General features: G+C 42.9%; 1 protein-coding gene across 10 annotated transcripts in view; it reads left to right on the forward strand.

Moving 5' to 3' along the window:
• ralgapa2 (Ral GTPase activating protein catalytic subunit alpha 2) overlaps window positions 1–12,030 on the forward strand; it is a 616,204-nt gene that overhangs the window by 105,961 nt on the left and 498,213 nt on the right. For all 10 annotated transcript variants that reach the window (XM_068044400.1, XM_068044396.1, XM_068044394.1 and 7 more), the window contains exon 2: window positions 9,436–9,546. In XM_068044400.1, coding sequence (XP_067900501.1) covers window positions 9,436–9,546 — 111 coding nt within the window. The remainder of the gene's footprint in view (window positions 1–9,435; window positions 9,547–12,030) is intronic.

Raw genomic sequence — 12,030 nt, forward strand, 5'->3', positions numbered from 1 at the left:
TTTTTGGAATTGTAATAAGCAAGTAGCCATTGCAGCTTGGTGGTGATGATGAGGTGGCTGGTGTGGGATTTTGCATGAGAGATTACTTTGCTCCCAGGGTTCCAGATTAGCTCAAATTCATGCAAAGTATAGGTGGGATGGCTGTGTAGGAGACCATTTCAGAAGTGGATTCTGAGGGATTTCTGCAGAGATCAATTTAAACAGATTCTTTCTCTTCAATTTTCTCTATAGTATAACTTAATTTTTCTTTAAGTCTTGCACTGCTTTTCTAGTATTCTGAAATTCTGTGCTTCGGCATTTCCCACCCACTTTTTATATAAGAAATCTTCCTCGGTACTGAACCATTTCTTCACTAAGAGGGTAAGAGAAGTTACTTGCTGTCTTGATTTTTTTATTGCTATAATGTTTTGTATATGGCTATGTGACTGAGAATTTAAATTGCCTGACTGACTACCTACAACAACACTTTATATTTATGTAGCACCTTTAACATAGTAAAACGTCCAAAGGCACTTCATAGGAGAGTTTATCAAACAGAATTTGACACCAAACCACAAACACAAAATTAGGGCTGATGGCCAATGGCTTGGTCAAAGAGAGAGGTTTTGAGGAGCGTCTTAAAGCGAGAAAGAGAGGTAGCGAGCTTTAGGCAGCTGAAGGTACGATTGCCAGTGATGGAGCCATTAAAATCGAGGATGCTCAAGAGGCCAGAAATAGAGGAGCGCAGTGATCTTGGGAGGGGATTACAGAGATCGCAACTGGCAAAGCCATTGAGCCTTTTGAAAACAAGGATGAGAATTTTAAAATCGAGGCTCAACCAGGAGCCAGCGTACATCAGCGAACACGGATGATGGGTGAACAGGACTTTGTGTGAGTTAGGACACGGGCAGCAGAGTTTTGGATGACCTCAAGTTCGTGGAGGGTAGAATGTGGGAGGCTGGTCAGGGACTGCAGTGGAATGGTCAAATCTAGAAGTCACAAAGGCATGAATGAGGGTTTCAGCAGCGGATGAGCTGAGGCAGGGGTGGAGTCGGGATGATACAGAGGTGGAAAAAAGCAGTTTTAGTGACGGAATGGATATGTGGTTGGATGCTCATCTCGGGGTTGAATGTTACACTAAAGTTGCAAGAAAAAGCAAAATTACTGCAGATGCGGGAACTATGAAACAAAATAGCAAGTGCTGGAAATACTCAAGGTCAGGCAGCATCTGTAGAGAGAAAAACAGAGTTAATGTTGCAGGTCAATGACATTTCATCAGACAGTTGCCAGGGAGAGAGACGGAGTTGTGGCTAGGGAACAGAGTTTGTAGCAGGCATTGAAGACTGGCTTCGGTCTTGCCATTATTCAGCTGGAAGAAATTTCTGCTTATCCAGTACTGGATGTCGGACAAGCTGTCTGACAATTTAGAGACAGTGGACAGGTTGAGAGAGGTGGTGGTGAGGTGGAGCTGAATGTCACCAGCATACATGTGAAAATTGATGCTTTGTTTTTGGATGATGTCGCCGAAGGGCAGAATGTAGCTGAAAAATAGGAGGAGGCCAAGGATATATCCTTGGGGCACGCCAGAGGCAATGGTGCAGGCGAAGGAAGAGAAACCATTGAAGATGATTCTTTTTCTTCAGCTGAATAGATAAGAATGGAACCAACTGAGTGTAGTCCCACCTAGCTGGATGATGGTGGAGAGACGATGGAGGAGGATGGTATGGTCATCCATGTCAAAGGCTCCAAACAGGGCGAGAAGGATGAGGAAGGATAAGTTTACCTTTGTCCCACTCGCATTGGATATCGTTTGTGACTTTGATAAAAGCCGTTTTAGTACTGTGGCAGGGGCAAAAATCTGATCAAAAGGTTTTAAACAGGAAAGGTGGGCATGTGTTTGGTAGGTGACAGCATGTTCAAGGACTTTAGAGAGCAAAGGGAGGTTGGCGATAGGGCAGTAGTTTTCAAGGATGAAGGGGGTCGAGGGTTGGTTTTTCTGAGGCAAGGGATGATAATGGCAGAGTTGAAGGAAAAGGGGCAGTATCTGAGGAGAGAGACCAATATCCACTAACGTGGCAGCCAGGAAGAGAAGTTGGGCGGTCAGTTTAGTGGCAAAAGGGTGGAGGGAGCAGGAGGTGGGTCTCATGTACAAGCTGAGCTCAAAGGGCATGATGGGAGTTAGGAGAGAAATCAGAGAAAGGTACGAGTTTTGGGCTAGGACAGAGGGGAATCTTAGGATGTTTGGCCTGGTAGGCTAGGGGAAAGGAGGAAAATGGTAGAGGCAGCTGATTGGATGGTCTCAACTTTAGTGACAGTGAAGTTCATGAGTTCCTCCCACTTGTTGGAGGTGAAGGTGGAGGGGACAGGGGAGAAGGGTTTAAGAAGATGGTTTGCAGTAGATAAAAGAAGCTGGGGTTGAGGGATGTATGGGTGCAGCGTTATCTTTGCATTCCAGGATGATCCTGCAGAATGCACAAAGTGTTCTTGCCCAATAATAAATCAGCAGCTCCATGCTCACAATATAAATAATTAGCTCCATTACCACAATCTGTTATATCTGACTTGACTGCACTAAATTTCTCTGGGCTCCTATGCCAACACCAGGCATTAACAGGTCAGGTATGGCATGAGCCGCATGCAGATAAAGCATGCATCTGTTACGCCACAATGATATTAAGCCCAGTCTAATGCACGGATATGAATTTTTAATTTTCAATGTTAGCCATCTTTATAGCATTTGAGTGAAGTAACAACTTGACAAGTAAAGGATGTAAGTACTGATACTGTATGAATGCAAAGTAGTAATGCCATTGTGGATTTGTGGAACAGATAATCCAAATCCAAAGCCAGTCCACCATCTTTAAGGCACAAGTCAGCAATACTCTCCACTTGCCTGGACGAGTGCAGCTTCAACAACACTCAAGAAGCTCGACACCTGCCAGGACAAAGCAGCCCCGCTTAATTAGTACCCATCCACATTCACTCCCTGCACCACTGACCCACAGTGGCAGCAGTATGTACCATCTACAAGATGCACTGCAGCAAAGGCTCCTTAGACAGCACCTTCCAAACCTGCGACCTCTACCACCTAGAAGGACAAGGGCAGCAGATGCATGGGAACACCACCACCTGCAAATTCTTCTCCTGACTTGGAATTATATCGCCGTTTCTTCACTGTCGCTGGGTTAAAATACTGGAACTCCCTTCCTAACAGCACTGTGGGTGTACCTACACCACATGGACTGCCGAAGTTCAAGTAGACGGCTCACCACCACCTTCTCGAGGGCAGTTAGGGATGGGCAATAAATACTAACCTAGCTAATAGCGCCCACATCCCATGAAAGAATAAAAAAGTCACAGATGGCTGCTTAATGAGAGAGGGTGGAAGCCTGTAGGAGAGAGGGGAGTACAGTGCATTGAGCGAGCAGTGCCATAGGAGAATTTCTTTTTGGAGAATTGGACCATTCTGCAGCGGTTTCACTTTTCCTTTACTGTAGAGCAGATCTTTCTTTTCGCCTTCTGTGTCAACAAAGAACAGGCTGTCATATGTCTTTATAGACAGAAGAGAACCTACCCTCTGTTCCTGCTGCCAGTCATTCTCCAGAAAATCCTCCATTTCAGTAACATTGAAACAATGAATTCCTTTTAGCGACTATGCCCTTTTGTTCCTTTTAGCCACTATACACTCCAGTCCCTCTGATGCCCGCTGGCCCCCGAAAATCTCAAACATGCTGACGGACACTGCATGCTCTCTTTCCAGGGACACTCTGAGATGGACGTAGTCGCAGACAACAGGAACAAATACCTCCATCAACCACACATTACCTGGACCTGTTAATGGCTACTTTGGCCAGGTCCAGGGCAGACCTACAAGACAGAAAAATGAAAGATGAGGAAAGAGGTAGAGGCAGAGGAAGACCCTTGGCGGGGTTGGGGTGGTGGGATAGGTAACTAAAAAGCTCCGCCATCAATGATGGGATGAATGGAAAGTGGGATTCACAAAAGGGCAGTATTGGAAGACCTAAAGTGCTGGTGGGCGTATAAAGCTGGAGAAGATTGTAGAATTAGTTTGGGGTAAGTCTACGATGGAGATATTTGAAGATGAGTTTAAAATCAATGACTTGGAGAATAAGGAAGCAAATCAGCAATGTCAGCTGTGGTGGATGAACAGGATGCATATTAGACAGCAGCATTTTGAATGAGTTGAAATCTCTGGGAACAGGGTGGAGGCCAGAAAGGAGACAATTAGAAAAATCAAGTTTATAGATTACAAAAGCATGGATAATGTTGTGAAAGGTGAGGGAGAAGGTGATGTTGTGGAGATGCATTTGAGCAGTCTTAGTGATGAACAGGATGTGGGCTTTGAAGTTCAGTTCTGCCAAACAAGACACAAGGTTATGCACCACCTGATTCAGCCTGAATGAGAGGCCTAGGAAGGAGATGCAATCAATGTCAAAACAGCAGGTTTTACAATATGGGGTGAAAATGGTCTTTGGCCTTAGCAATGCTAGATCAAGCAGATTTGGATTGTTCTACAACTTGATGTTGATCATGAAGTCTGAGAGCACAGATATGCATTGAGGGGAAGAGGTGAAACTGAGTGTTGGCAGCGCACAAATTGAACCACCCCCGTGCTTGTGAATTTCGGAGAATCTGTGTGTCGATGAGCAAAAGGAGTGGGCCAAGGATAAATCTTTGGGGAATATTGCAGAGATTTTGCTGCTGTTATGAAAGTGCTTCCATTTTTGTTAAAGTTTTTTGAGGACTCATATTTAAAGTGTGGAAATGGATTCATTTTGGAAGACTGAAGATTTCAGAGACTTCTTTTTGTTGAAAGTTCACTGAAAGGACACTGAGAGATAGTGTTTGAAAACTATCTTTACTGCATATCACATGCCTTAAGCTCAATAAACAACAGAAACCGTGGTGATTTGGGGGAGATGTTTACGGAGAAGTGACATGTCAAGATTTGAGGGTCAGGGATTGGTTTCGCTTCTGAAATATTGTTTAGGTTCAATCAGGGTGCGGACAGTGTTGAAAAGCAGTTGGTTTTGTAGCCTGCTGAAAAAAGAAACCCCTAGCTCAACTTTCCTGCACCTCTCTGAGACCCGGAGAAATCCAGTGCATCAGCTCCTCTTTCTCTACCTCTTTTAAAAAAAAAACCCTGCGAATCCAGAGTGTGATGACTGGAACCCCTGATGCCACATTTCTCCTGGAAAGCCTACCAACCTATTTCGTGACATCTCCAGAAAGAACTGCTTCTGAAAAGATCCCAGTGACCCATCTCCATGTGACCTGGACACCAGACCAAAAAGGAGAACTGCCATCCTTGCATATCTTTTTTTTTCTTCTTCAAGAATTAGCAAGAATTTGGCCAAATTTGTTTTTTTTTGTCTTTTTGTAAAAGACCTCGGCAGAGAGAATTTCTTCATTTTTTTCAGTGTGTGTTTATTTGAGGGGTGTTTAAAAAGGAAACTTTCTTATTTCAGTCTGTGTGTTAATGCTTTGCTTCATTACTGGATAAGTCTTGTTTTATAATAAACAGATAATTTTGTGTATTGAAGAAACCTGCTTGGTGTATTTTATTCTGGGATATGATTCTATGATTAACCATTTTGGTAACTGGGTAAACATTTAAATATATATTGTGACCTGTGGAGAAGTGGAACTAGAGAAGACAGTCCACTCCTCCTGCCTCGGTTGTAACACTGTCAATGTTGGAACAGGTAAGGTGGACGTGCCCAAGAAATGTCCCGCAGAGTGGGCAACGGAGGAGAAGTGATGGAGGATGGCCTACCATGTGAAATACCATTGAAAAGAAGACCAAGGGAAGATGGGAGAGAAAGTATGATATGCTGAAATTGAGGGAGGCTATGCAAGGACATGGGATGGAAAGAGTGGGATGTGGGAAGGTTGCATCATAGATGGTCTCATTCTTGTGGACAAATAAATGCACTAGTTCTTTGAAATTGGTGTTTGATTTGAGAGTGGACAAGATGAGTCATGTTGGAGAAAAGGAACCATGGGTTGCCCTACCCCCCCAGCATAATCCTTGACTAATAGGACAATTTGTCAGAGGAGAACGAGGCACTGTGGAGCTTAATATGACTGAACCAGGTCTAGCAATGACTAACTAGGCCTTCTGTGAAGGCTAGAAGGTGGAACTGTATAGTAGGATGGCAGGAGAGGGAGATGGTGAAATTTCACAGGGACATGGACATAAAAAGCAGAGGTAAAGGAGAAGTTGAGCAGGCCAATAGTGGTAGTGTATTGAGAGTGGAGGACCAACAACAACAACTTGTATTTATATCGTGCTTTTAATGTAATAAAACATCCTAAGGAGCTTCACAGGAGCATTGTAAATCAAAATTTGACATTGAGTTGCATAAGTTGATATTAGATGCCAAAAGCTTGGGCAAAGAACAAGATTTTAAGGAGTGTCTTAAAGGAGGAAAGAGAGATGGATAGGCTTAGGAAGGGAATTCCAGAGCCTAGCACCTAGGAAGCTGAAGGCAGAAGAAAATAAGTTCAGAGTGAATTTTGAGAGAGCTTAGGAGGTTTTCTCTTGGGGCAGAAGTAGGGGTAGTTGGAGTAAGATGGGGGGAATGTAGGAAGGGAGATGAAGTGAGAGTCTTGGTGCCATTCAAAACCTTGGAAGTAGAGAGGCCATGTAGGTGGGAGAGTTTATGTGAATGGTGAAATTGAGTGAGGAGAAAAGAGCAGAGATGTGAAAAGAAAGGTGGCTAGGGGAGATTAGGTCGAGCTGAAATCACCAGAATGAAGAATAGCTCAGTGCAGAGGCTAAGGGATGAGCTCTCAGTGCTGAATGTGAATATAAGGATTGGAAGGTGCTTGGTGACGGCAGAGACAAGTGAGGTGGAAAAGGATAAGTTACCAGAGGAGCAGAAGGAGAGGCTTAGGTAGAAATTGGTGTTAAGAGATTTGGTGGTTTAGGCGAGGCAAGTGGTGGAATGTGTAACTAGGGGAAGGAGTCGCCCCCCCCCCACCCCCCCACAAGCTATCTCTGCTCTCCTTCCCCAAGACTAGTTTCTATCCAGGTCATAATTTTAACAAATGCATCCTTAAAACGCTTGTCAAAAGTATGGGTCTTGTTCACGTGTAAGTGAATATCGTGGATGGTAATGTGGGCCAGAGCATTGATATTTTCAAAATTTGTGATTAGTGGAATTAATTTCTTCAAATATTTAATTAAATAGGATGGACTTATACAGACCCAAGAAAATGTAGCCAAGGGGTGCTGAACCGTATTATTTGATGGTGTGAGATGCCGAAAGCTTAGAACAGTTAAGAAGTATTTCACATCATTGAACAAGACTCTACAAGATTTCAAGCGATTGTTAAAAATGCTTGTTCTCTCCGGATTTATTTATAATTAAACTTTCACAAGATGCTGCATATGAAACCATGGTAATTGTGTCATCTAGGTTTCATGTCGTGCTAATTGCTGGTTACGGTTGCATTGCTTTTCCAACCAATGATTCTGTAATTGCAGTTGCATCATTATCATTTTTGGGGGTGTGATCTCCCCTGCAGGCAGCTATGTATAGAATTACAGAAATTACAACAGCATTTTGCCTTTGCCAACTCCGAAGCCGGAGCTATCTCGTCTCATTTCTCTGCGCATTGTTGTATCCTTTGAACTCTATTTCTAAAAAACTCTCCTTTAATGCCCTTTCAATTGATGTTACATTCTCTTCCTTAATAGCTACTTGTGAAAAAGATTTTGCATACTTTTACCCTCAATAAGAAAACATTCCTTCCAACTTTCCCTTCATATATTGATAATTCGGAGTCGTTGCCTACTAGTTACCGATTTAGGAACTTGCAGAAACAATCTTTCACGATTTAGCCTTTTAAAACCTTGCAGAATTTTGAAAGCCACGTTTAATCTCCCCTTCAACCTGCCTGTTCTAATGATCCTTCTTCATTACTTGAACCTTATTTGTGGTGCATTCCAGTGAACTTTCACTATCCCCTTTCTGTGTCCTAAAATCCTTCCTACAACAGAACTTCACACAGTACACCAACTGTGGCTTAACCAATGTCCTGTACAAATTCAGTTCCCTGTACATAAAACATCCAGAAGAGAGCTGGACTAGTACCTGAATGTTGCTAGCATAACTATATATAGAAGCAGGATGGATGTTAAGAGTATGTGTCTCCCAGGCACCACGGTCTCCTAGAATTTGTTTGATAGCCTTTAAAAATTGGAAAGGAATGCAAAAAAAATTGCAGGTGTCATAAGGCAGGTTGGCCGGTAGGCAGGTATATAAAACCCAGAATGTCATTTGCCTTTTTAATGGTCTTTACAACCTGAATTCTCACTTTAAAAATGTATGTATTTGCACCACTAAATCCTTCTCTTCCTCTCCTTCTAAGAATCCTACTGCTTGGAGTAAGCTTCCTTTCACTGTTCTATTTCCTAAATTTGTACAACTCCACATTTCATTCCATCTGCTACTGACATGCCTACTGGCTAACCTGCCTTATGACACCTGCAATTTTTTTTGCATTCCTTTCTGATTTTTGAAGGTGATCAAACAAATTCTAGGAGACCGTGGTGCCTGAGAGACGCATACTCCTAACATCCATCCTGCTTCTATATGTAGTTATGCTGGCAACATTCAGGTACTTATCCAGCTCTCCTCTGGATGTTTGCAATGAAATTGCACTCACTGAGCTGGCAATTTGTTCCATAAGTCAATAACTGTGAAAAGAAGCACCTCCTGACACCTAGCCTGTTTATCTGCTTAATTCACTTAATTCCTGTCCCCTGGTACTTTCTAACCTTTCCAACTCAAATAACCTAACCAGATGGATTTTCTGTAATCCTTGCATTATTTGAAAGACCTCAAACAAATCTTGTTAAAACTTGTTTTTCTCGTGTAAAAAGCCTATTGTGACAACTAGTTATCAGTACAGTGGTCCATCTCTGAACCTCTTCAAGGGACCAAAACTGGACACTGTATTCTAAATGAGTCCTAAAGAAGGCCTTCCTTATACAAAGCTAGTAGGTTTTTTTTGTCTTGTATTCATACATCCTGGAAATACATCCCAACACACTAAATGCTGTTGCAATAACCTTGTGGAACTGGTCAGAGATGTTCAGTGGTTTGGTGTATGATAAAACCCAGAAAGGAATGCAAAGAAAATTGCAGGTGTCATAATAGGCATGTCAGTAGCAGATGGAGTGAAATGTGGAGTTGTACAAGGTACTCGAGACCTGAGCACACAGCCTTGCATTATGTACACATGCTTGTCATTGTCTCCATTTATATGCATAATACTACACTATTATATAGTTTACATTACATCTGCCAAATGTAGGCCCATTGCCCACATCCAGATCTACCTATATAATTGTTTTTCTCATCTAAGCTCCGAAATCCACTTTTTTTGCTTTTCTGTGACGGTATGTATTTTCTAATATTTCAGATATTTTGGAAAGAAGTGCACTGAAGCAGTTCTTTGAAACCAACTACTCTCAGATTTATTTTATATTCATCGAAAATCTATTCACACTGGAAAGTAGTTTAAAACAAAAAGGTAAGAATGTTTACTGTAAATTTAGTTTTCTGTTTTATTTAGTTGCATAGAAGTACTTAACCACTCAGTCATGCAATTTTCACTTTGTGTTGAATCATCTATATTTGAACTATTAACAACTTGGGTGTATTAACTGAAATTTGTGTATTTATGCACTACTGCCTTCCTGTAATTTGAAGACTTCTGGTTTATGCTCCAAAGCGCTCTGCTTTGGCAGTCTTGTCATTTGGTTTCCATGATCTGTGCACTCTTTAAGGCCATGTGTGGTCTGAGGAAAAATACAAGCTTGGATCATGCTGGGAAAAGAATGGAATGTTAATGATGCGTACTGTTATTAATATGCCAATCGGCCAGCAAGTTTAGAAGATTGAGGTATGCTTTGAGTTGCGAATCTCCAGAACTTGCTGGTTCATTTATGCCGCTCCACCATTTGCTTCACATATACGGCATCTTGCACTTAGCCTCCCCATTATCTTTTAAGAACTTTATGGATTTGCACATTAATTACCCATTAAACTCATTGCAGAAAGTTATGTCTGGAATTAAGAGTGTAAGTAACTTTTTAATGACATCATAATTAATGAAATGCAAATCAATCTTCAGCCAGAGGTGCCGAGTAAATGATCCATCCCGGCCTCCTCCTGAAGTCCCCAGCATCACAGATGCCAGTCTTCAGCCAATTCGATTCACTCCATGTGATATCAAGAAACAACTGAAAGCACTGGATACTGCGAAGGCTATGGGCCCTGACAATATTCCGGCAATAGTACTGAAGATCTGTGCTCCAGAACTTGCCACGCCCCGAGCCAAGCTGTTCCAGTAAGCTACAACACTAGCCTCTACCCGACAATGTGGAAAATTGCCCAGGTATGTCCTGTACACAAAAAGTAGGAAAAGTCCAACCCAGTCAATCATCGCCTCATCAGTCTATTCCCGATCATCAGTAAAGTGGTAGAAGGTGTCGTCGACAGTGCTATAAACAGCACTTGTTTAGCAATAACCTGCTCGTTGACGCTCAGTTTGGGTTCAGCCAGGGCCACTCAGCTCCTGACCTCATTACAGCCTTGGTTCAACATGGACAAAAGAGCTGAACTCGAGGTGAGTTGAGAGTGACTGCCCTTGACATCAAGGCAGCATTTGACCGAGTATGGCATCAAGGAGCCCAAGCAAAAATAGAATCGGGGAAAACTCTCCACTGGTTGGAGTCGTACGTAGCGCAAAGGAAGATGGTTGTGGTTGTTGGAGGTCAATCATCTCAGCTGCAAGACATCACTGCAGGAGTTCCTCAGGGTAGTGTCCTAGGCCCAACCATCTTCAGTTGCTTCATCAATGACCTTCCTTCAATCATAAGGTTAGAAGTGAGGATGTTCACTAATGACTGCACAATGTTCAGCACCATTCATGACTCCTCAGATACTGAAGCAGTCAGTGTAGAAATTCAGGAAGACCTGGACAATATCCTGGCTTGGGCTGATAAGTGGCAAGCAATATTCGTGCCACACATTTGCCAGGCAATGACTATCTCAAACAAGGGAGAATCTAACCATCTGCCCATGACATTCAATGGCATTACAATTGTTGAATCCCCCACTGTCAACATCCCGGGGGTTACCACTGACCAGAACATGAACTGGAGTAGCTATATAAATACCATGGCTGCAAGAGAAGGTCAGAGGCTAGAAATCCTGCGGCTAGTAACCCAGCTCCTGACTCCTCAAAGCCTGTCCCCCATCTACAAGGCACAAGTCAGGAGTGTGAAAGAATACTCTCCACTTTCCTGGATGGGTGCAGCTACTACAATACTCAAGAGGCTCGACCCCATCCAGGACAAAGCAGCCTGCTTGATTGGCACACCATTCACCACCTTAAACATTCACTTCCTCCACCACCAATGCACAGTGGCAGCAGTGTGTACCATCTACAAGATGCACTGCAGCAACACACCAACGCTCCTTAGCTTCCAAACCCATGAGCTTTACCGCCTAGAAGGACAAGGGCAGTAGATGCATGGGAACACCACTATCTGCAAGTTGCCCTCCAAGCCACACCCCATCCTGACTTGGAACTATATCGCCATTCCTTCACGGTCGCTGTGACATCCTGTAACTCCCTTGCAAACAGCATTGTGGGTGTACTTACCCCACACGGACTGCAGCGATTCAAGAAGACAGCTCACCACCACCTTCTCAAGGGCAATTGGTGATGGGCAATAAATGATGTCCTAGCCAGCGATACCCACATCCCATGAACGAATAAGAAAAAAACTATTTGGCCCAGAAATGGAACAATTTAAAATGTTCACACTTGTTCCTGCATGTAGTAAATTGTTGTCCTGGCTTTGGAAAAAAAAGTTCTAATTTTTAATTTCTCTCTCTCTCGCGCAATCCAATCTTTCTTTTAAGCTATGTCCCCTTTTTCTGGCTTCTCCAATCAGAGGAATTAGTTTGTCTCTATGTACTCTCTTGTATCCTTTATCATGTTAAG

This window comes from Heterodontus francisci, chromosome 13, assembly GCF_036365525.1.
Source record: "Heterodontus francisci isolate sHetFra1 chromosome 13, sHetFra1.hap1, whole genome shotgun sequence".
Taxonomy (NCBI): Eukaryota; Metazoa; Chordata; class Chondrichthyes; order Heterodontiformes; family Heterodontidae; genus Heterodontus; species Heterodontus francisci.